Source organism: Diabrotica undecimpunctata, chromosome 7 (assembly GCF_040954645.1).
Source record: "Diabrotica undecimpunctata isolate CICGRU chromosome 7, icDiaUnde3, whole genome shotgun sequence".
NCBI classification, from domain to species: domain Eukaryota; kingdom Metazoa; phylum Arthropoda; class Insecta; order Coleoptera; family Chrysomelidae; genus Diabrotica; species Diabrotica undecimpunctata.
Window position 1 is genome coordinate 156905110 of NC_092809.1, and position 27056 is coordinate 156932165.

The window sequence follows — 27056 nt, forward strand, 5'->3', positions numbered from 1 at the left end:
TTTACTTACTATACTCCCATTACAGGTCAAATGTTTATATACAGCAAACGATGCACCATATACCTGTATATCTAATTCTTTTTCTCTTTCTGCTCTCTCTTACCTATAGCATTACGTATGTAATGATTGTGCAGATTGACTCCCATATAAATTTGTAAAGATGAACGCGTGTATATAAGTATAACTGGACTGCCACACCCGTTTTTTTTTGTATACCACGCCCCTTTCGTTGAAATGAAAGCTTCTCGCCCCCCCCTTAATAATAAATTGTTTGGGTCTAGGAACAAAACAAAAACAAATAAGTATTACATTGAAAACAAAACATTTATTAATACTGCCATAAGATATAACAATATCAGTTTTCATAAAATACAAAAATTATTAATAAAAGGAAAATAGATTATGTTGGTTAGTGGGATGGATGGGCTTGCATTTTCTTTACTACTATGCCTATTCGTGGTTGAGTTTTAGTAAGTAAGTCACTAGCAATACCAAGTTTATTCCGATACTTTGTTTTAATTGCCACAAGTGTTGAAAATGCTTTTTCGCACAAATAGGTTGTAGCATTTGCAAATTCTTTGATATATAAATTCCTTGATATATATTTTGGAATCCCCTCGTATATGTATTAAATTGAAATCCCCTCATATAAGCATTATATTAAAGAATTTTTTCCATGTTTCTTAGTTCGTATCTTTTAAGTTAAAATACCCGAAATATATTTCAATTCCTTCTTAGGTCGGCTCGAGTTAATATAAACCATCTTAGAGTTGTTTATTTATTTCGCAGCTGCGTATGTTCCTCGATATTTCTTTGTTCAAACCGCCCAATACTGCGTTTTCAAATTAATAATTTGCGTCTTAATTCCCGTTTGTGTTTTGTTTGTACCCAGCGTTTTGTTTATACCAAGTAATGTGAATTAATTTTAAAGATAATTTATCACTCTCGCTGGACCCGCGGTCAAGAGTGATGGGCTTCAGCGTTATTTCCAAATTCACGTCGAATTTGTAAAGTTTTCTGTTTTTGCCCCTTTTCATGGAAATCTTCCATCTTACGTTATGGAAAACAATTTTAGTAGCAAATTAATGTGTATGCAGTCTAATTCTACCTGTTCCTGTTTTTTAAGAAGCAGAGTCATAAGTTTTGTGTTCAGTGCCGACTTCAACCACGAATAGTCGGTCCTATCGCAGTGTGAGATGTAGTTTTCTTCTCCCGTAATAGTTCCAGTAATAGTTCCAGAAAATTCAAAGTGTTTTTGTGAAATCCAGGTAACTTTTTTTTGTGTCAAATTTTAAAGTAAAGACAGACATTTTTATCTTAAAGTAATAATTGCTTTTATAATTTCATACTACAAAAAAGGATTTGTAATAATTAATAAATTGTAAAATTTTAGGGTTTGACTTTAGCTGTCAATTTATTTGTTCATTTTTTTTAATTTATTGTTATTTTTGATGTTCATTTGTTTTGATGTTAAACCTCCATGTAATAATAGTTTTGAAAGTTTTTTGTGGCGTTTCTCAGTTGTAAACAGATGGGACATATGTAAGTCTTTTTTATATATTATTTTGGTATAAACCCATGTAATTTGTGTCATTATTTTTTATAACTGTTTGTGGTAAGACACAATAAATGTTAAATTTTTTTCTTAACATTTTGTTTATTTTTTAACTAACCCTTTTTTGAGTTTCATTTGAAAAAGATATGTTCTGCATTTCTAATAATTATTTCCCTAGTTACAACTAGTTGTTGTAATAGTTATAATTGGGCACCTCGAAGTGGCGTCCTTTTTAAATTACTAGAGGTGTTTCCTGTTTCCTTCCTGTGTTTTGTTTTATTTGTCCCAAGAGATTCATGACCTTTTGTTTCATATTTTTGTAATTGCCCCAATCCACACCCCTGGTCATTTACTTATCCACGACCCCAACTCTCCTAACAAACCCTGAGTGCCGTTCGCACACGTTTCGATTTATTTTGCTTGCCCTATCTCGACCCTCCATAACTTCTGTCCCAATTTCCAAACCCTTATAATAATACCCCATGTGGTAGGCAAAATAATTCGTTACAAGTTGCTTGAAAAGGGCAAATATAAACGAAGACGGGCAAATATAAACTAGGATATACTTTAAAATATTTTAAGAAAAATGAAGGTTTGTCCATTATATTAAAGTTCTATTTCGCAGATGAATCATGCAAAAACAACTTCTTCTTGAGCATCTCAGCAAAGCACCTTCTTGAAGTGATTCAGGCAGGGAGTCTGTGTTGACATGGAATGTAAATACTATCATCACAAGTGTTTGGGAAGTATTTCTGGAACTCTTCAATTAGGCTCTCCCAATGGTTTGATATTTGGATTTTCAAACTTGATCCTTCATAAATGTCTTTGAAGCGTGTTTCTTCTGAGATTGACTCTACTTTAGGGTAGTTTGAATAATATTTTACGCCTCCAAAGTTGCAATTTCTTAATATATATCTTGATCGTATCACGATGAGTAACTATATTTGAGTCCCTCCCTGCAGTTTTAGGTTAAGGCTGTTCAACGAGTCAAAGATGTCAGATAAATAAGCCAATATTACTTGGGTACAATGTTTTTTGAATGCCACGCTTAGTTCATTTTGCTTTTGATGTTTCGAGAAGGTGATTACTTCATTTCGAAGATCAAATAATCTTGCCATCATGTTTCATTTTGGGAGCCATCGTACTTCTGTATGAAATAGCAGTGTTTTATGATCACTTCCTAAATCTTCACAAAGTGTTTTAAACAGGCTAGTATTCAACGTACTGTTTTTTTTTAATGTAATTCAATACTTTAAGACAGCATTGAGTTCATTTGGAAGGATTTTTGCTGCCAAGGCTTGTCGATGTATAAAACAATGTATCCCAGCCACATCAACATTTTTCTCTCTTACTAATTGCACAAAATCTGAGCGAGAATCAAGCATTGAAGGCGCGCCATCCGTACATACACCGATAAGTTTTTGCAAAGAGAGTTCACGTTTGTCAAAAAAGTCTGTCATTGCTTTCATAACATCAATAGCTTTTGTCGTGGTCTTCAACTCTGTAGACAAGAGTAGCTCGTCTGTTATTCTTTCGTTTTCAATATACCGAACGTAAACAATTAACCAAGAACATTGTGCTATGTCTGTACCCTCATCTAGCTATAGGCTAATAACAAAAAATGGCGATTGTTTTACTGCATCAACTACCTGGTTTTGTATGTTTGTTTTCGGCCATATCATCAATGCGACGTTTCACAGTGTTGTAAGAAAGAGGAATTCGAGATAACTTTTGCTTACTCTGCGTTCAGTTTAACGAGCGTCTCTCCAATAATATGGCTTTTCTTTTCTTTAGTAATAAGAAGTCATAGATCATATGAAGCTTCATTTCTCGCCACTCGATTTGAAATAAGTTGTACATCCTATACTGAACATGTGATTTTATTTGTTTTTAGATTGTCCCTTGGATTACGAACCACCAAATTTTGAATCTTCTGTTCAACCACTGTGCCTAAAAATTAAGCGTCCTGCTACAGCACTAGGAAAAGTGAATACTGGTTTTCACAGCTTAGTGGCAAGATCTTCCCAGGTAATGTGTTACATATATTTATAATTCGGAGTGTAATGTTGTTTAGAATAAAATATAGAGTAAATATTTAATTGAAATTTTAAGTTACTTACAACTTATATATTTATATTATTTGTGTATATTATTTTTTTTTGATCATCCCATTTATTTACAATCTGTAATAAGGATTACAATAAGTAAATTGTTTAATTAGATTGCAGGAGACTGTCCAGTGACAATAACCTATTAAATCATAATTTTAGTAACAAAACTATTTGTGACTGTAATATAATGTTTATACTACTACTACTAAGGATTTCCACAGTTTTCACTGTCTTCCTTCACTCAACCGTTTTCTCCAATTTTCCCTGTCATTCCAGTCTCCATCTCGCAGGGTTCTTTTCTCCATAGCCCCGTCGATTTCATCTCTGAATGACCTTCGGGGTCTTCCTCTCTTTCTTCTTCCAATCGGGCTCCATTCTGTGATTTTGTTTATCCAGCGTCCTCTGTCCGCTCTTCTGACGTGGCCGTACCAGGATAGTCTCTTCTCCTCTATATAGTCGATTATGTCCGATTGCACTCCCATTCTCCGCTTAATCTCTGCGTTTTCAATTCTGTCTCTTTTTGTAAGTCTACAGCTTCTCCTCAGGAACTCCATTTCTACTGCTCTTATTCTACCTCTATTTCTCTTGTTTATTGTCCAGTTTTCGGACCCATATGTCAGGATACTTCTTGTCAGGGTGTTATATATTCTCTTTTTTGTCTTTATCGTAATGTTCTTATCCCACAACACTGAGTTTAGTTGTCTTATACAGTTTCTTGTTTGTCTCAGTCTGTTGTTTATATCTTCTTCTGTTGTTCCTTGGTTCGATATTATGGTTCCTAAATACTTGAATTTATCTGTTCCATTTATTTGTCTTCCCTCGTCTATCTCTAGGTTTCTCATATCCTTGTTTTCTGTTGTTAGGTATTCGGTTTTCTCTAAGTTTATTTCCATTCCGTTGTTTTTATATTCTTCTTCTAGTTTTCTGAGCATAAAGCTGAGATCTTCTTCATCTTGTGCGATGACTACTTGATCGTCGGCAAAACTTAAGGTGTATAGGTATTCGTCTCTTACTGGTATGCCCATTCCTTTGCACTTTCTCCTCCATGGTTTGAGTGTCTTTTCCAAGAATATTTTAAACAGAGTAGGGGACGTAGCACAGCCTTGTAGAAGTCCTTTTGTCAGGCTTTATTGTAGGCTTTATTTCCACATTTAATAGCTACTTTGTTTTCTTTGTATATTGCTTTAACTGCTTTTATTAGTGTTTGTCGGATTCCGAGATCATTCATTGCTTCCCATAATTTGACTCTAGGTATTGAGTCATATGCTTTCTTTAGATCAACAAAGGCCAGATGGACCAGTCTACCTTTTGCCATTTTCTTCTCTATCAGTTGTTCTAATGTGTACGTATGATCTAGGCATGATTTTCCTACTAACGATAAAGATCATAACATGTAATTCGTCTTTAAAAAGAAAAATACATGCCATGATGACAGTAAAACTCTCCTGTTAGTGATTCCATAGTAAATTATGAGGATATTATAAATATTACCATGTCGGGATAGTATTATGAGGTTTTTTTTTTCCTGGTTTTTCCCTCATAATTTACTATGGAATCACTAACAGGAGAGTTTTACTGTCATCATGGCATGTATTTGTCTTTTTAAAGACGAATTACATGTTATGATCTTTTCTGACGGATATTCTCAAGTTAAAGTTGATTTCATATAATCGAATGAACTATCTTATAAGTAAAGTCGTCCCAGGAACGCAACTCAACAATATTGGCAATATCATTTTAAAGTCGTCTACTTTAAAATGTATAAGGTATGTCTAAATTGTCAATATAGATGAGTCAGATAAAATTAAATTAGAAGAATTTTTCACTAAGTAACAAAAAAACAAAATTTGTTTAATTTACTAATGTTTGTATTTTGAGAACGATTTCCGAAGTGGAAATTGAAACGTCAATAAACGTACTTTAACTTTTAATTGTCTCTTATTCTCATTTAAATAGTTATTACTTTAAAATGCCACAAGAAAATAGCTTCAGAACAATATTAGGAAAAGTAAAGTGCGCCACTTTATCTTTTTTTGAAGGAAAAGAAAACTCCATATTTTACTCTCTTTTTATTCTCTCATTTATAGTACTAATATAATATACATGTCACATATTTTATATTGGTAAATACTTTAGTAATAAACTTGCTTATTTATTTTCTAGCTCAATAAGATTATTGCAGCTGAAGAGGACCTAAATACGACTGATAAAATTGAAGACGATTTAAATTCAAATCAAAGTGATAAGAATGAAGACGATTTAAATTCAAACCAAAGTAAAGACATTATTGAAGAGAATTTAAACAAAAATAAAGACGTAGAAATGAGTGACGTAATATCAATTGATGATAGTATATCATCCGAGGATAGCAACAGAGTCCCAAAAGCAATTGAACTCCATAAAATGGACATTGAGGATGACATCAATAATTATTTAGGTATAAAATAAAAGTTAATCATATTTATCAACATCTAACTGAAACATGACGTAAATTTTTATTTAATTTAATACGGTAAATATTTACTCCATGAGTCATTTAATTACATTTTATAAAGTACTATAAACTGGAGCGACAGTGTCTCTAGGGACAACTTAACTCAAATATGAAACAAAATTTCTCCTAATACTATTTTTAAAATATCAGCAATAGATTATCAACTCTGTACCGTACTAAACGAATAGCAAAACTGGCTCACTTTTGATACTTGCTAAGTTCACTTTTTCCGCAATTATAGTGCTGCTACATTTTTAAATATTTTAGATTTTAAAAAATGCTTTTCAAATATCATGTAAGTATCGGAAATCGTGCGGAATTCAAATTAGGGGAACGTGAAATTTTTGGCTGTTCTTATATTTTTGTGAACCTGAACTATCTCGAATTACAAAGCTGCAGGAAAATCCGACGGAGAACTTGAATTCAGAGTTCTGAAAATGTGGTTTAAAAGGACCATATTTGTGTAGAATGTGGAAAAGTTCAAAATAACTCTCACTCCAGTAGACGTGAATTCTGTAATAGAAATATTTCTTGAACTGTTTGTTTGAAAATTGTTTGTTCATGATGCGTCGTCTTGAAATTGTGGCTGACATTATCAAATGGCACAAAAAAGAAAATGAAAACTTAAGATTTGGAAGGAAAATAATTAGACCTGACATTACTCCATATGAAGAAAGAAGTTTAAAAAGAAACAAAACCATGGACATAGAGGTATAGGCAAGAGCAAGAAATCAGCCTGAACGTAAAATAAACGGTAATCAAACAAAGATACTTAAATATGTCTAATCCACCTCAGTAAGTCATAATCTGAGAGATGCTATGTTTTCTCTGTGTTGTTGTACGGGGCGGAGGCATGGACGCTCACAGACACCACTATTAAAAAACTTGAAGCTCAAATGTGGCTTTATAGAAGAATGCTGAGAATATCATGGACAGCAAGGATCACGAACAAGGAAGTTCTAGAGAAAATGAAGAAGAAACCAGAGATTGTGTTTACGATCAAACGCATAAAATTGCAATATCTGGGACACGTTATGAGAAATCAGCACCGTTACTCCCTGCTGCAGTCTATATTGCAAGGTAAAGTCAAAGGTAAGCGAGGACCCGGTAGAAGGAGAATATCATGGCTGCGGAATTTAAGCACATGGTTTAAGAAAACCTCAACGGAGCTGTTTCGAGCCGCAGCGAGCAAAGTCATGATTGCCAATATGATTTCCAACATCCGAAACGGATAGGAACCAGAAGAAGAAGAAGAAGTCATAATCTCAAAGCTGTAAGGTTAAAATGATGCGGTAAGGTTAATCCACCTATATTTATGCAAAACACATTTAATTTCTTCGTTCATGAATTGAAATTTTTGCCACATAATTTTACAAATTTCTTAAATAAAACGTTTTTTGTGATAAAAAATTGCTTTTCATGTCGTATGTCGCTATACATTCATTATTAACGAAGACAATGTGTAGTGCCCTTTTGGTAGTCACTTTGTTGTTTTTTCTATCTGAATATATTCATTATATCCTCCACTTTTATTTGCTATGTTGTATGTTAGTATTCGATCAGTTGTTTATTTTGTACTTAGCCTGAGGCCTTTTGTACGTCAATAAATCAAAATTTGTCTTATGGTAAATCTATTTTTACCCATAGTGCCCTATGATATCCCGTATGTCTCTATACGTTCATTAATAATGAAGATACTGTGTAGTGCCCTTTTAGTAGTTGCCTTACTTGCTTTTTTCTATCTAAATATATTCATTATATCCGCCCCTTTCATTTGATATGTCGCATGTTAGGATTCGATCAGTTATTTATTTTGTATACAGCCAGAGACCTTCTTTAAGTCAATAAATCAAAATTTGTCTTGTAGTAAATATATTTTTATCTATAGTGCCCTATGATATTTCGTATGTCGCTGTACGGTCATAAAAATGAAGATACTGCGTAGTGCTCTTTTGGTAGTCGTCTTGTTTGTTTTTTCTATCTGAATATATTCGTTATATCCTCCACTTTTATTTGCTATGTCGCATGTTAGGATTCGATCAGTTGTTTATTTTGTACTCAGCCAGAGGTCTTCTTTAAGTCAATAAATCAAAATTGGTCTTTTGGTTAAACTATTTTTATCCATAATGCCCTATGACATCTAGTATGTAACTATACGTTCATTAATAATGAAGACGCTGTGTAGTGCCCTTTTGGTAGTCGCCTTAGTATCTTCTATTTATAAAATAAAATAAATTATTTATTTTATTTTATTCAATTTTATTTTATTTTCTACGAATATTTAATTAGCCAAATCGAGTGTACATCTGCATGCCGCAAGGTTACTGTACGCGTCTCGATATTTAGTCACGCTAAATATGATTTCAGACCCCTGCAAAGACCATCATATTAATGTATCGATTAATGTCAAAAATTGACACGAAATTAACTTGTTATAATTTATAAATAGTAAATAAAATGGAGTTGAATAAAAAAATATTTTCATTAAATACCTTTTTGTTCTGAATATTTTCTTAGTCGCTTCGACATAATATTTTATTTCATTTCTCGCTTTATCGCATTCATCGTCAAATCAATATTTTAGTTTTTTCGCTTCATTTTTGTTCCTGTATCGCTTGTTTAGTTTGCTCACAAGTATTACTTATTATTTGTTACTTTTATCTCTGTTTATAGTTCCATTCGTACTTTTGTTGCATTGTTTTGTAATGTGTCTCTGATATAATGTGCACAAATAAGTATAATATTTAGTGTATACAGTTTAGTATAGTACCCGCTTGACTTTCGTAGTATAAAGTCGATTGTTCCCGTTATCAATAGTGCTACGGAAAGTGTAAATCAAAAACAAAAACAAAACAAATTAGCTTATCAGTGTAATGATAAAAGTGGTCAACTAATTGACTAGCAGATAAAAAATGAATACATTACCTACTTTTAATGGGCCAGGAATTCATTACAAATGTTGTCAACAAATAATGGACTTACTATACAGGATGTCCCACCCTGCAACACATACACACCACAACACCAGCAACCTCAGAATATTGCAGCTCAACCAATTCCCACATAGTATGCAATAAATAATAGCCAACACCACCATAGAAGGTCATCAACTAGCGATGAAGAATTCTTAGGATTTGACGAGAGCGAGTAAAATAAAGAAAATCCTTGGCAAATAGTCAAAAAAACCTTGAAAAGAAGAAAAGTGGATGTTACCAATAGACCATCAGAGACAGTAACAAATAACAAATATAGTTCTCTAACACTTCCAGACCAAGAGGAAGAAGAATCCACTAAAACCAACGAAAACGCAAATAAAACATCAAAACCATCTCCAATATACGTCTACGGAGTAATTAAATACAATGAAATGATAAAACAAATAGATCTACTAGCAGAAATCACACAATACATCACAAAATCCTTAGCAGACAACACGGTAAAGATAAGTTTCGATACACCAGACACATATAGGAAAATAATAAAATACATGAGGGACAAAAATGTAGTACACCACACTTATCAACCTAAAGAAGAGCGTGCCTATAGAATAGTCATCAAACACCTACACCATACGACGGACATCGATGAAATAAAAACTGAATTAGCAAAAAATGGACATAAGGACATATTCTTCGTCAACTTAGAACCATCAGAAAACAACAAAGACATTTACAAACTGACAAATCTTCAAAATAGAGCTATACAAGTGGAACCTCCAAAAATAACAAAAGGGATCACCCAATGCATGAGATGTCAGCAATATGGCCACTCAATATCATACTGCAACAGACCATTTGTGTGCGTCAAATGTGGTGAAGAACACAATACGTCAGCCTGCAAAAAAGTAAAGATAACCCTGCTAGGTGTGCTTTATGTGATGGTGCCCATCCAGCCAACTACAAAGGATGCCAATTCTATCATAACTTACTCAAGCCAAACAATGCCAACAATCGTTTGAATATTCAACAAAACGCTAACAATACAACAACTAGACCTACAATGTGTACAGCAACATCAGTGCCTCTAACCCATTACCCAAAACAAGCGCAAAGCAGCTATGCTCATGCAGTAAGAAATGGTACCGAACGACAATCAAACATTAATGACATGGGTCATTAAATTCATTAAATTACAATATTTGACAGTCTTCTGAGGTGTCCTAGCTCTTAACGAACTTTCTCCATTCTTTCCTATTGGATGCCATCTGTTTTGCTTCCTGCCAAGTCTTACCCTTACTCTGCAGTATCTGCGAGATGTCACTGTTCCATTCTTTAATGGGTCTTCCTCTTCTGTTCTTCCCTAATGGTTTGGCGTCCCACACTCTTTTTACTTGTCTATTATTGTCCATCCGAGTTAGATGTCCGAACCATGCCAATTTTTTCTCCTTGATTGACTCGAGTATCGGTTTGATTTTGAGTCTTTCTCTTATTTCTTCATTTCTGATTCTATCAGTTCTTTTTACTCCTATCGTTCTTCTGAGGTATTTCATCTCTGCTGCCTGAATTCTGCTCTGATGTCTTTTGTTTAATATCCAATTTTCTGCTCCATATGGCACTGTAGGTCTATATATTGTTTTGTATATTGTCATCTTGGTCTTTGTTGATATTTCTTTGTTATTAAGGAATCCTTTATTTAGTACTTGGAATAGTTTTCCTGTGTTTTCCATTCTGTTGTTAAGATTGTCCTCGATGTCTCCTTTGTTGTTGATTACTGTTCTTAAGTATTTGTATTAATTTGTCTGTATTATTTTTTGTTGGTCTATCATTACTTCTATTTGATCTTCCGTCCCTTGTTTCCTTGATATTTTCATTATCTGAGTCTTCTCTTTGTTTACGTTTAAGTTGTATTTGCTTGCTTCTAGGTTCCATTTCTCTAAGTTGTATTTCAGTTTTTCTGCAGTTTCCGCAATTAATACTATGTCGTCTGCAAATATACACATCTCAGCATTTATCATTTGCATTCTGTTCCAGCCGATGCAGTATCATTTTAATCCTATGATATTTATATAATTATTTTTTTATAGATGACACATTGGACGAAGAAGAACTTATTGCACAATTGGAGAAAACAGGTGCTAAATATAACACCAGTAATGTAACGATACCAGGTAGGCTTTTGATATCTTAACTTTAATTAAAAAATAAATTTGCATTTTTTTTAAACACATAATTTGGCATTCATCAGACAGATAACTTTTATATTTGATTGCAAAACCAAAGGGATGGAATACGTTTATATCGCACACAAATCAGTAGGTGTTGATTATTCAATTTTATTTCACGATGCTCATGGTCTTCGCCATTAGAAAATAATTTCTTGATTTTAGAACAAATAAACGGTATTTGTTTGTTCTAATTCAGAAAAATAAATTTGAAGGATAGTATTTACTTAGTAGTTATTATTATTTTTTAATTCTAAATGATCTTTTTTTCTACGAACAAAACTTTATATGAAAAGATTACAAGTATTCCTTCCCATACCATTTAGGCATTTTATACAATTTTTAATTTACACCGAACACTTTTTTATTGTAAACATTTCAGACCAGGACCTGACGACTCCAAATATTTTCACTGAAGATTATGACATGGAAACTACGGAAGACATAGACTGTATGTGCAAATTAAGAATTCCCGAAAAATTAATTAGAGTTAAATGTACACAATGTCAAAGATCTTACCATGGACCGTGTGTTGGTTACATCAATGGAAATCCTGGTATTGACTTTAAATGTATACTTTGCAAACCTGGTAGAAAAATCGACAAAGAAGATGTTTTGTTCCACAGATTAATGTAAGTTATTTTAATTAAAAACATAAAACTAATTGTATCCAGAAACATGTCTTCAGTCGAACTTAGGTGTTGGGCTTTTAAATCGTTATTGTATCATTTCACTTTCTAAGCAGGCTATTTAGTAATCATGTAGACATAAAAGATAGTGTGCTAAACGTACTATATTTTAAAAATAACCGAAGTATATATATATATATATATATATATATATATATATATATATATATTGTGACGATTAGGGTTTATAGAAAATAATTTATAAGTTATATACTACATAATATTAGATATTTGGTTGTTTTAAATAAGTTATATACTAGAGAATTTAATAAAAATATATTTATGTGAGGGCATTTTTAATAAATTAGCATAATAATTGTAAAAAGTTGTATTTTAATATTGTAAATATATATAAGTGAGCCATGTGCTTAGGCAACCAAAAATACTCTCGGAGATTGACAGATATTTATAGTCTGAAGTGACGTTTAAGAATATTTACGAATATAAAGTGGTTTATAACAATATATTGTTTGAAATGTGTATTTTATTAAATTAGAATGTTAAGTTACTAATTTAATTATATATTCTGATCTGAAAAGCCTAAATGTAAACAAAATTATTAATAGAAAAGAATGGAATTCTCTGGATCTCCGGAGATGGCCATGTTTGCGAAATGGTTTGTTCCAGAAAATTCATACAAGTATGAAATAGAACAAATTGGAACATGATCTCTTACGAGATGGTTCTAGAATGTCCAAAAGATATAAATACCCGTGATTTGGATTCAAGATGGAGTTTTTGGGAGTTTTTGGCAGTTTTTAGTCTAAAGTCAGGCAGTTTTGGAAGTTTTTAGTCAGAAGTCAAGCAGTTTATTATGAAAGTTAGTTGGAGTCAGTGAATCAAGTACAAATAGTCAAAATGTTTAATATAGTGAGTTAAATGAAGATTAAAAATTATGCATATAATTTAATGCACATTTATAATTATACACAAATAATTATTGAAGATAAAAAAGGTATATTGGAAGAAATTAAATTATATTATGGTTGGAGATTAGTATAAATCAACTTATAATAATTGGATATTGGTATATTGAAAAGAAGAATAAATATAAATGCTGTTTGCTGGTTTGGTTGGTGGTGTATACATGCTGGTGAAGAAAACTATATCTTAAATTGGTAGAAGCTGATAATTGAAAAAAGTAATTTCACAAAAAAACAAGGATAACCGAAGTACGAAGACTTTCAGTGGTGATTAGAATATATATAGTGGAAAACAGTTCATTTAGGCATTCAGTGAAAGAAAGGTACAAAATTTTGTTAATATAATTTAGTTAGTGTCATAACAATTGCAATTTTGAAGATAGTTTGTTTAAATTTTAGATTGTCTATAGAATTTAATTAGTTTTATAAGAATATCAGTTTAAAGATAGTTTATTTTAAATTTACATTGACTAGGTTAGATATATATGTGTGTTTCATAATAGTTATAATAAAGATAATTTAAAAAAGTACTTACAAGCTAATTCTTTGAGAACCGCGATAAAAACCCTATATATTATATTATTAAAAATACTCATTGCTCATCATTCAAACAAACAACACATCATAACAATTTGGCACCCAACGCGGTGGCTCTCTATTTAAAAGAATTAGTTTGGGAAGATAAGTGCTCTCATATAATTAAATTAATTATCAGTAGAAAGAAAAAAGTATAGATTTTAATTTTAATTATATTTGAACAAGTAAAGTCTCAAAATGTCTCAAGGAAAGAAAGGTACAAGAAGCAAAAAGAATGAAGAAGATGTGGAAGTAGAAACACAACCTATACAAGAGGAGAGTTTAGTTCAAGTTCCACAAGATACTGCAGAAATGAATCCAGAAAGAGAGGAAAATGTCAATATGGCAGCTTTGATGTCATTAATGATGCAGATGAACAAGACAATGGAAGAGAATTCAAAAGAAATCAAAGAAGACATGAAAAAAATGGAACAGAAAATGGAAGAGAATTCAAAAGAAATCAAAGAAGACATAAAAAAAATGGAACAGAAATTGGAAGAGAATTATAGAAAATTAGAAAAGAAAATAGAAGATAATAATAATAAAATTGTAAAACAAATGGATAAAAAACTTGAAGCTGCAGAGAAAAAAGTAGCAAATGAAATAAAAAGTATACGGAATGACTACAAGAAAAGGATAGACAATGAGAGGACAGAAGTAAAGAGGATTATTCAAGATAATAAGATAGATATAGAACAGAAAATAGAGTTACAGAAATGTAACTTAGAAGTAAAAATTAACGAAGACAGGAGAAACACAGAAGAAAAATTAGACGATATACAACAAAATATCCAAATAAATAGTAATCAAATAAGAAATGTGGAACAGAGAATAGATGATATTTCACAAATGAGAGACATAGGGAGACCTTATTTAAATTTAACAAATGAGACTGGGATTAAATTCTCTGGTAATATAAAAAATTTGCATCCTAGAGTATACATAAATAGTTTAAAACATAAATTAAGATTTGTGAATAATATTAATGATATTAAAGATTATATTAGAGTGACATTAAATGACAATGCAGCAACTTGGTTTGCTAGTATTGAGAATGATTTAGATAATTTTCAAACATTTGAAAATAAATTTTTAAATTATTATTGGGGTGAATTAGAGCAAGCCAAGTTTAGAGAAATTCTATATTTTGGAAAGTATAATCAAAATTTAAAATCAAATATGGTAGATTATGCATTGAAATTGATAACAGTTGCAAAATATTTAGAACCACCACTTAGAGAGGATGAAACAGTCTTAAATGTATCTAGACATTTTGATGCTGATGTTGTGCAAACCGTAACTGTACAAAATATTCAAACAATAGATAGTTTTATTAATTTTATTCAAAGAATACAAAGAGGCAATATGACAAGTAATAATAACAACAGAAAAAACAACAATAACTTTCAATATAATAAAAATGATAATCAACAATATAGACAATCATATAACAATAATACTAGGTATGGTAATAATTTACAAAATTTTAATAATAATAACAGTAATCAAATTAGACAAAATTGTAATAACAATACTAGTTATAATAGACAACATTTTAATAACAGTACTAATAATAATAGACAAGATTTTAACAATAGAAGAAATACAGAGCGACCTAACTATAACAGACAGGTAAATTGTGTTCGAAGGAATAGAAGCTGCGAAGACAGGGAACGAAGTACTACAAGGCAGGAAAATGTGAGTAGAAGTCATAGTAGGGAAAGACATAGTACATCAGATCCAAGTGGTCAGATACAATCTGACAATTCTAATAATCAAAATTTTGTGCAGTAAACTTTCTGAATTACAAGTTAGGCCATTGCTATTATGAAAAACCTTCTGAATTTATTTCTTTAGATGAAGATAAAATTATTGAATCTATTAATTTAATTTATATAAATGCTTTGGCCAAAAATAAAATGATTAAAATGATGATAGATACTGGTTCAGAAAGTACATTAGTCTCGGAGAATTTTATTTTTAATACATTAAAACTATCAGATATAATAAAGATTCCAAAAATTAAAATTATTGGTGCAAATAATAAGAAGTTGGGTGAAATTGATAAACTAGCCAATTTTAAAATTAATATTCTTAATAAAGAAATTAATATGCAAGGATTTATTGTCAAGGATTTATGTGTTGATATATTAATGGGAAATGATGAATTGGAAAAGAAGAAAGTAAAGATAGATTTTGAAGAAAAAATGGTAACTTTGGAAGGGCAAATAATTAAATTTATGCAGAAAGATGAGGTAGAAGAAGGAATAAGAGTTGATAGGATATTATTAAAAGAAAATAATGATGTTTATGAAGAAGAAATGTATTTTGATGATAGGGAAATGTCCCAGAAGAATGTAAAGAATAATTATTGTAGTGAATATTTAAGGAATGGAAATTTTAAGCAGATGGATGCCTACGAGGCGGAGTGCGTAAAATTGGAAGCAAGGAATAATGAGTACATAATGAAGAATAATTTTATTTGTAAAGAAGAAGATATAATGAAAGTTTTAAATTGCCCTGAAGAATATAAATCAATAGTCATTTCCATATTGCAGCAACACAGGGGACTTGTCAATAAAGAAAATAGAATTGCACAAAATTATATCCATAGTATAAAAGTTAAAGAAGAAAAAGATTTTAAAACAAAATCATACCCAATACCATATAAATACAGAGAAGAAGTAAACAAAACAATTAATAATATGTTAGAAGATGGGATCATTGAGAAGGCAGACACACATTTTATTAACCCCATAGTAGTAGTACGAAAAAGATCAGGTGAAATCAGGTTATGTTTGGATGCAAGGAATATTAACAAGATTACTGAAAAGCAATTTGAAGCACCAATGAGTATAGATGGAATATTAGGAAGAATTACAGGAATGTCATTTTTCACTAAAATCGATTTACAGCATAGTTTCTGGTTAATACCTCTAGAAAGAAAAAGTAGACAGTATACAGGATTTCAGATAGATGGAGTAGTATATCAATTCAAAGTAGTACCATTTGGACTTCAATCATCTTGCAGTGCTCTATGTAGATGTCTTCATGATATTTTGGATCAATATGAACATTTTGTAATTCACTACATTGATGATATCTTAATTTTTTCTAAAACGGCTGAAGATCATGAGAAACACCTAAAAATTATAATAAATAGATTAGACAAAGTTGGATTAAAAATAAATCAAGAAAAATGTACATTTTTTCAAAAAGAAGTCATATATCTAGGTTATAAACTTAACACTAAGGGAATCGAAATGGATCCAGAACGGACACAAGTCATTCAGGAATATAAAACACCACACAATTTAAGAACTTTAAGAGGATTTATTGGAATAATTAATTATTATAAAAGGATGATACCAGATCTAAGTATAAAAGAAATTCCATTACTTGAACTACTGAGAAAAGGTGTAAAATGGAGATGGGATCAGAGAAGAGAACTAGCATTCCAAGAAATTAAAAACATTTTTCTGTCAAATTTGAAAATATACTATCCTGACTATACACAGCCATTCATATTAAGAACAGATGCATCAATAGAGAGATTATCAGGGGTATTATTACAAATACATGATGGGGTCGAATACCCAATACAATTCATTTCAAGAATTACAAAGCCACATGAAAAGGGTTACTCAGTTTCAGAATTAGAACTAGCAAGTATAATACACTGTGTCACAAAATTAAGATTTTATTTGTTGGGTAATGAATTTACAATAGAAACAGATCACCAAGCTTTAACATCTATATTAAATAACAAATATGGAAACAGTAGAATACATCGGTGGAGTCTAATACTTAGTGAATACTGCTTTGAAATCAAATACATTTCTGGAAAATCCAATATAGTGGCAGATGCTTTATCAAGGTTAGAAAATACATCACAAAAAGGGCAGCGAACAATAAAAATTGGATTAAATCAATTAGTAGAAAATACTGGATTATATTCTAAAGAAGAAATTATAAGAGATCAGATCAATTTGAGTGAAAAACAAAAAGTCCTTAGGAAAGATGGAGTATATTATAAAATAATAAATGGCATAGAAGTATATGTAATAACTAGAACTTTAGCAAAGAAAATATTGAAAAATTTACATAACGATTATATGCATATTGGTTCAAGAAAGCTATGGATGCTATTTAGGGACAATTATTTTGCAAAGAATGACATAAGTATAGCAAAAGAAATTACTACCCAATGCCCAATATGTCAACTAAACAAAGAAAAGAATTTCAAAAACCAGAACACATATAAATCTAATGTTGTATATGAAAAACTAAATACAGTTTCCATGGATTTTATTTCAAATTTAGTTCTCAGTCCAACAGGAAAAAAGCATATACTAGTGATAGTTGATTTATATACAAAATTTATTAAACTATATCCCTGCTCCAGAACAAATGTTAAAACATTAAAATTATATATTAATCAATTTTTCGAAGAAATAGGACCATTTAGAAATTGCATAATAGATAATGCGACATATTTTAACAACCAAAAATTTCGGGCATTTTGTGAGAAAAAGGGAATCAACATTCATTTTACAAGTATCAGACATCCTCAGGCAAATCCTGCAGAAAGATATATTAAAGAAGTTATAAAATATTTAAGGATACTGTGTCAAAATCAACACGAAACTTGGCAGCAACATATACCACAAGTAGAATATTTTTTAAATAATACACATAATTTGAATACAGAGGAAGTACCAGAATATTTAATGTTTGGCCATATAGGAAACAGAAAGTGGATTAGTGAATATAATCAGGATATGTTAGAACAAGTAATGCAGAAAGTGAATAACCGAATTAGGAGGAAAGCTGAAAAATATATCAGAAGACAAAATCGAAATATAAAAAAACCAATCACATTTCAAAAAGGAGACCTAGTGTTAATTCGTTCACTTAGAAAAAGTAATGTTAAAGAAAACCGTTGTAAGAAATTACAACCAATGTTTGAAGGTCCATATACAATTGAAAATCAGAATGGACTAAATAGTTATGTGTTAATAGATGCAGAGAACAGACTAAGAGGCCTGTTTCATATCAATGACATCTTTAAGTATCATGAAGAGATTGAATAATTTTTTCTATACCTTTTAACACTAATATACAAATACTTACTGTTACTATAACAGATTACTGATATATCCATTTTATTCAATAGACTTGATTTGTTAAATAGATGGTAGATTTCATTGTTGTGAATAAATTTGACATCATACTTGTTGAATTGTGTACATATGGAAATTGTTTGGTACCCTAAAAATCATAATTTGGGGTTAGATACAGAATTGATTGTGTAAATGTCTGTATAAAAAGTGTAAAACTTACCAATTTATATGGATGAAAGCCTTTTGAATGGAAACAATTCCTAGATTTTGTCTATAAATAAACAGAACACAATATCCATTATATTTTTAATTAAGGTTATATTTTATTCTCTGATAAAATCCATTCTCCATTTGACATGACAGTTTGACCATAGAATAGCCGAACTGTGATCCGTTGTTCTCTGTTTTGACATAGACAGCGAACAGGGATGTATTTAACACATTTTAAATAAATAAAAAAAAAATTTGATTTATTAAATTTAATAAGGTATGAGAAAATTAATATTTAAAAAAATAATAAGTAAATTATTTATTTTAAATATTATTTTTGGGGTATTGTGACGATTAGGGTTTATAGAAAATAATTTATAAGTTATATACTACATAATATTAGATATTTGGTTGTTTTAAATAAGTTATATACTAGAGAATTTAATAAAAATATATTTATGTGAGGGCATTTTTAATAAATTAGCATAATAATTGTAAAAAGTTGTATTTTAATATTGTAAATATATATAAGTGAGCCATGTGCTTAGGCAACCAAAAATACTCTCGGAGATTGACAGATATTTATAGTCTGAAGTGACGTTTAAGAATATTTACGAATATAAAGTGGTTTATAACAATATATTGTTTGAAATGTGTATTTTATTAAATTAGAATGTTAAGTTACTAATTTAATTATATATTCTGATCTGAAAAGCCTAAATGTAAACAAAATTATTAATAGAAAAGAATGGAATTCTCTGGATCTCCGGAGATGGCCATGTTTGCGAAATGGTTTGTTCCAGAAAATTCATACAAGTATGAAATAGAACAAATTGGAACATGATCTCTTACGAGATGGTTCTAGAATGTCCAAAAGATATAAATACCCGTGATTTGGATTCAAGATGGAGTTTTTGGGAGTTTTTGGCAGTTTTTAGTCTAAAGTCAGGCAGTTTTGGAAGTTTTTAGTCAGAAGTCAAGCAGTTTATTATGAAAGTTAGTTGGAGTCAGTGAATCAAGTACAAATAGTCAAAATGTTTAATATAGTGAGTTAAATGAAGATTAAAAATTATGCATATAATTTAATGCACATTTATAATTATACACAAATAATTATTGAAGATAAAAAAGGTATATTGGAAGAAATTAAATTATATTATGGTTGGAGATTAATATAAATCAACTTATAATAATTGGATATTGGTATATTGAAAAGAAGAATAAATATAAATGCTGTTTGCTGGTTTGGTTGGTGGTGTATACATGCTGGTGAAGAAAACTATATCTTAAATTGGTAGAAGCTGATAATTGAAAAAAGTAATTTCACAAAAAAACAAGGATAACCGAAGTACGAAGACTTTCAGTGGTGATTAGAATATATATAGTGGAAAACAGTTCATTTAGGCATTCAGTGAAAGAAAGGTACAAAATTTTGTTAATATAATTTAGTTAGTGTCATAACAATTGCAATTTTGAAGATAGTTTGTTTAAATTTTAGATTGTCTATAGAATTTAATTAGTTTTATAAGAATATCAGTTTAAAGATAGTTTATTTTAAATTTACATTGACTAGGTTAGATATATATGTGTGTTTCATAATAGTTATAATAAAGATAATTTAAAAAAGTACTTACAAGCTAATTCTTTGAGAACCGCGATAAAAACCCTATATATTATATTATTAAAAATACTCATTGCTCATCATTCAAACAAACAACACATCATAACAATATATATATATATATATATATATATATATATATATATATATATATATATATATATATATATATATATATATATATATATATATATATATATATTGTTATGATGTATTGTTTGTTTGAATGATGAGCAATGAGTATTTTAATAATATAGGGTTTTTATCGCGGTTCTCAAAGAATTAGTTTGTAAGTACTTTTTTAAATTATCTTTATTATAACTATTATGAAACACACATATATATCTAACCTAGCCAATTTAAATTTAAAATAAACTATCTTTAAATTGATATTCTTATAAAACTAATTAAATTCTATAGACAATGTAAAATTTAAACAAACTATCTTCAAAATTGAAATTGTTATGACACTAACTAAATTATATTAACAAAATTTTGTACCTTTCTTTCACTGAATGCCTAAATGAACTGTTTTCCACTATATAAATTCTAATCACCACTGAATGTCTTCGTACTTCGGTTATCCTTGTTTTTGTGAAATTACTTTTTCCAATTATCAGCTTCTACCAATTTAAGATATATTTTTCTTCACCAGCATTTATAAACCACCAAGCAAACCAGCAAAACAGCATTTATATTTATTCTTCTTTTCAATATACCAATATCCAATTATTATAAGTTGATTTATACTAATCTCCAATCATAATATAATTTTAATTTCTTCCAATATACATCCAATATTCTTCTAATATACTTTTTTAATCTTCAATAATTATTTGTGTATAATTATAAATGTGCATTAAAATATATGCATAATTTTTAATCTTCATTTAACTCACTATATTAAAGAATTGGACTATTTGTAACTGAATGGACTGGACCTACTTTCTTACTAAAACTTTTCTGACTGCACTATCTTGAAAATTCTGAACAATTGACTTCACTAACTTAATGAGTCTATCTTCTACTAACTTTCATAATAAACTGCTATCTTGAATCCAAATCACGGGTATTTATATCTTTTCAATCTTCCAGAACCATCTGGTAAGAAGTCATGTTCGATTTAGTTCTATTTCTTCTATATGGATGTTCTCGAAAAAAATATCTGTTCGATTCATCGACATAATCATTATTTCCAGAATGTTCGACCGTCAACAAAGGTCAAATTCTGCATTCTGGAGAATTCTTTAATTTTCTATTGATAATTTTGTTTACATTTAGGCTTTTCAGATCAGAATATATAATTAAATTAGTAACTTAACATTCTAATTTAATAAACTACACATTTTAAACAACTATAACCCCACTTATATTCGTAAAAATTCTTAAACGTCACTTCAGAGTATGTATATCTGTCTATCATTCACATGTATAGTTGGTTGCCTAGTCACATGGCTCACTTAAATATATCTACAACATTAAAATACAACTTTTTACAATTATTATATGCTAATTTCTTAAAAATGCCCTCACATAAATAATTTTTATTAAATTCTATAGTATATAACTTATTAAAATAATCAAATATCTAATATTATCTAATGTGTAACTTATAAATTAATTTTTTAAATAATATCATTTCAATATATATATATATATATATATATATATATATATATATACAACGGAGTATAGAAGAGCCCCACAGAGCATAACACCAACAGGAACCTGAGTACCAAATTTGAAGACTCTAGGACTCTTTCTTTAATAAAAAAAGGCATACGGACTTGAGAAAAAGAAAATCTAATGACCACAAATTTAATAAGTTTGTCCTTGTATACAGTGGGTGATCAAATTATTAGAGCCACCCCATAAAATTTTACTTTTTGTTTAATAATGGTATGTAATTTGAGCTATAAAACATATTTTTGTGCTTAATTATATTTTATTGTGAATAAAAACCTTCTAAAGTTTACAAATATTAAAAAAAAACGAGTAATTACATGAAAACACTTACCTAATACTTGGTAGTGTCACTCTTTGCAGCAAATATCTGCCTGGCATCTTCTTGGCATACTTTTCATGCATTTCTGGTAATTTTGTTAAATAGTTCCAATCCTGTGCCATACTGCTATTAAGCGCTCGATCAATTGACGCTTTGTGGTTATAATTTGATTAGAAATTTCTTTCTTCATGAGGTTCCGAAGATTGTCTATTGGATTCAGATCTGGCGAATTACCAGGCCACGAGCACCTTTATCTGGTTGTCAGCAAGTAATTTTGTAACAGTTTTTACCCATTGATAAGGCGCCGAATCATGCATAAACGTAAAACTTTTATTCGAACACCAGTCCTGGATCTGGGGAAGCATTTTTGTTTTCAGTACTCTCAAGTACTGGTCCTGTCGAATTGTTCCTTCGACAATGTAGAGTGTACCAGTTCCTTGACTGTTTATGATAGACCCTACCATGATTGTCAGGGGGGTGCTTTACGGTTCTTACAATACAATCTGGTTTGTATTTTTCCCCTGGTCTTCTCCTCACAAATTCAGCTATATCCATGAGGATATGCACGGTAGATTCGTCCGAAAAACAAACCTGGAATATTAATATTATTTTAGAATCATAGACAAATTGGTTAACTGTAAACTACATAAAAGAAAAACAATTTTAAGTAATGTTATTTACCTGATTTCAATCATAAATGGTCCAATATATATAATATTTAGCTCATTGAAGGCGACAGGTTGAAAACCCCATCCTGTATTCGCCGACGAGCTGTCATTGTTGAAATGTTGATGTCAGTCTCATGCATTATTTTCGTTAAAATTTTTCGAGGCTGTTTTCTGTTTGCCAAGACAATATCTCAAATTTTTCTTTCATCTCATGGTGTTGTAATTTTTTTTCAACCACATTTTTGTTTGCGCCGTGGGGTCAAATCCAAATTTTAGTCAAGTTTTTTTCTTTTTATATGGTCCACAGGTGCCGTTGAAACTCTAGAAATTGATGTTATTTTTCTATTGGAGTGATTACTTTTTAATAATAATAAAATAATAAGTTTTTATTTTCTCTATTTTCTTTGGAGAGATGTCTTTAGCTTTTCCTATGATGTGCTGGTACCACTGGTGTAACGAACATGCAGTGTTTGTTAAATTCGCAAAAAATAGTATACGACTGTCAGAATATTACTAGAGAGCAATGGAAACTATTTATTATAACTCATTTATTATAAACACCAAGAATACAAAATAATATGCACAAGAGTTGCTAGCTAGTCACGTATTGCCACGCCCGCTGTGTTGCCACTTTTGCCAATTACTTTGGCTATTGGCTCTAATAATTTGATCACTGTACATAGACGTGGTTTCAAGAGACAAAAAGCATGTGTTTTCGATACTAAGGAAGCATCTTTGTTATGGCGTTTTAAATGTTGTTTGGCGATGAATGGACTGGCGACTACAAAACCTAATTCAGTATGCACATATGAGGGGTTAAATTATGACCAAGAGATATGATGTTACTCAAGAGTAGTTGGAATTATAAATTAGAGCCAATTAATGAATCAATTTTGTTAGGTTTCCAGAAATGTGGATCGACTAAGTAGTTCAGTTAGTTTCAGAAATATAAAGTTGGGATATTTCCTCGCCATTAGATTTAAGACTCCTTTCGTTCATTTTTGTTTACGTTTACGTTTATTGAGATTATACAGGGTGTTCCATAATTAATTGAACATTAGCTAATGGGTGATAGCCTGACATCAAAATAAAGCGTTTGAGCTCAAATTGCTTAGGCAAAAGCTTTCGTTCTACAGGGTGATTCAATAATATTTTTTTATATTATTTTTAGGGATATATTGAAAACTATTCAGCCGATTTAAGTGAAATTTGGTATCTTGCTATTATTTAGTATGCTTAATATGAAAATGATATTAGGTTTACCATTGACACTAGGTGGCGCCACCTACTATAACATAGGTTCATTAATGTGGCCATAATTTATAAACATTTGTATGTATATGTATATAACATATGTATATGTATAAACATTCTAGGAAAAAAACATGAAATAATCACCCATTAGCTAATGTCCAATTAATTATGGGACACCCTGTATAAACATCATATCCAATTTGAAGCGATGTGTGTTTATTTTTGCTTCAAAATTATTTTGCTATGAGACTTTTTATACACATTTGAGTAACGTTTTTGACCTGAATTTAAATTGCATATGTTCATATTAACAATGAAATTTTAGGTTGACTTTTACATTAACTCAAGAGCTGGGTGTATTACCCATCGATATTTTGAACTGCATGGACGAAAAGGATAAGCAAAATGTAATGAAAGCAATAAACAATGTGGATGTTTACCAACCAGATCCTTCCGATCCTGACGATCTTGAGAAGGGGTAATTATTGATATAACTATGGTTAACATTTAAAATAAAATTGAGTCAAATATTGATGTAGTCTAATATTATCAATATAATTATGTAATACATTTTTTTGAGAGTTTTATAATAGCTTTTTGTACCGATTTAATATTTTAATTTATTGTCTTCAGTAGTTGTTACGTCGGAGGAAGAAAAACATCCTGATTTCTCAATCTGATTTACCATGATATATCAATTTTTGGTATATATACTTTTCGAAATTTAATAGCCCAGCCCATACAATGTCTTTGCATTTCAACTTAATGTCTTTCTAACTCTTCTTCTATTTCTTTATTCAAAATGAAGTTGAAACTGCTCCCATTTTATTTATTTTTTTCTGATGTTTGCAAGGCCAAAGAAGACATTCTTCTTTTTACAGATACATAAAAAACATTTAAGTAGGACCTACTGGGAAAATAAATCTTAAACTGAGTAACAGAATATCGTCAGTTAAAGACGATCACGGTATAACAAACTACCACGCTTTTGATCCGACGATGATGATCCGTGGTAACGACGATGGTCCTCGAGCTACCTGGTGCCCAGGATGGATGTCGTTTCCTGAAGATTCATCATGTTCATTTCATTTTATATCACTCGACGGTCATTACTCGGAGATTTTCGAGGTCGCTGAACACGAATATGATAACGGTGATAGTCCTCGAGCTACTTGGTGCATAGGGTAGGCCCTGAAATTAGCCCAGTATCATAGACCAGATATTAGTCCTACGCCAGGCGTTGGAAAAAAACTGGGAATTCAACTGCGATGTATACCAAATCTTCGTGGACTTTAAACAAGCTTACGATTCTGTTAGCAGAGAAGCATTGTGGGAGACCATGGTAGTAATGGGAGTACCTGGAAATCGGGTACGATTAGCACAGGTGAGCACAGAGAACGCTTCCGCACGGATCAGAATTGGCAGCACCACGTCGGAGGAATTCCTCATTGACACCGGGCTTAGACAAGGAGGTCCTATCGCCCCCCTGCTATTTAATTTTGCATTGGAACACGCGGTAAGGAAAGCTCAACCACAACTGACAAACGGATTTGCCGCCCAAGGATCAAAAATACTATTGGCGTTTATGCGTTGCTCTAAGCAACAGCATTAACCAAACATTAATCAGACCTAAAGAGGTTTAAATAAGTATAAGCGGCTTGCCGTTGCCTTACATTAAAATAAAGATCTAATATCGTCATTATGTTTTTTCTTTTTGTGTTAACTTTTTGTAAAATTTTCTGTGTTCATATTCTTTATTTAATTTTTCCATTTCTTCGAACTCTTTATTGATTTGCTGTCGCTTTTTATGATTGTACTTTTGTTTTTACTCTCTTCTCTTTACTCGATATTCTCCAACATTACTCCTAGACCTTCTCTTTATAATTTTCAGGTACGCGTTATTATTCTCTTTGGTTAATCGTTTGCAGTCCTCATCAAACCAGTTGTTTCTCTGTCCTTTGGGTACCTTACCCATCTCCCTCACCCATCACTTCATCGGCGGTATTTTGCAGTATGGTTTTTATAAACTCCCCATTTTTGTTAAATTCAGTGGGATCTACTTGATGGCCGCTATAGTATATTATATTCAAATTCTTCTCGATAGTACCAGTCCTTTTCCATCGTACCCCCTGTATAGCTGTTATGTCCATATTATATTTGTTAAGAGTATCTAAGAGGCGTCTCATCGCTCCTACAGAGCATAATGTTCTCCTACATCGCTCCTACAGATCGTCTACATAAGGTCCGTTCGGTTTTGTTTTTTCAGTTCTCGTAATAATGCTTTTTTCCAGAGTAGGGTTGTTAGCCCTACGCCCAACCTCCAGACTCAGAGGAACTCAACTCAGGACTCTTCTGTTAGGGTAGTACCACAAAACAGACTGAGGTATGTACCTTAGTCTGTTTTGGTTCGCGGCGCGTGTATGGTATTTTATTTCCCACCTACCCGCCGGTCCTAGGACCGGTAAGGGCGTTCCTCTATCCACCACCTGGGGACGCGTCCGAGGGTAGACAGACAACCCCACACATATTAGTAGAACATCACACTAGGGACGGATTTGTCTACCAACAGGCAGGCTCTGGGTACTCACAAAGGGTATAAGTAGCGTAAATGTACATATCTACTTTTTAGGATGTGTATTTATAGTTGTTCTCTTGTTAACATGCGA

General features: G+C 31.0%; 1 protein-coding gene across 1 annotated transcript in view; it reads left to right on the forward strand.

The window, feature by feature from the left end:
* LOC140447050 (uncharacterized) overlaps positions 1–27056 on the forward strand; it is a 39022-nt gene that overhangs the window by 11602 nt on the left and 364 nt on the right. Inside the window, exons 4-8 of the mRNA XM_072539636.1 lie at positions 3450–3583; positions 5830–6103; positions 11184–11267; positions 11704–11953; positions 24716–24868. Coding sequence (XP_072395737.1) covers positions 3450–3583; positions 5830–6103; positions 11184–11267; positions 11704–11953; positions 24716–24868 — 895 coding nt within the window. The remainder of the gene's footprint in view (positions 1–3449; positions 3584–5829; positions 6104–11183; positions 11268–11703; positions 11954–24715; positions 24869–27056) is intronic.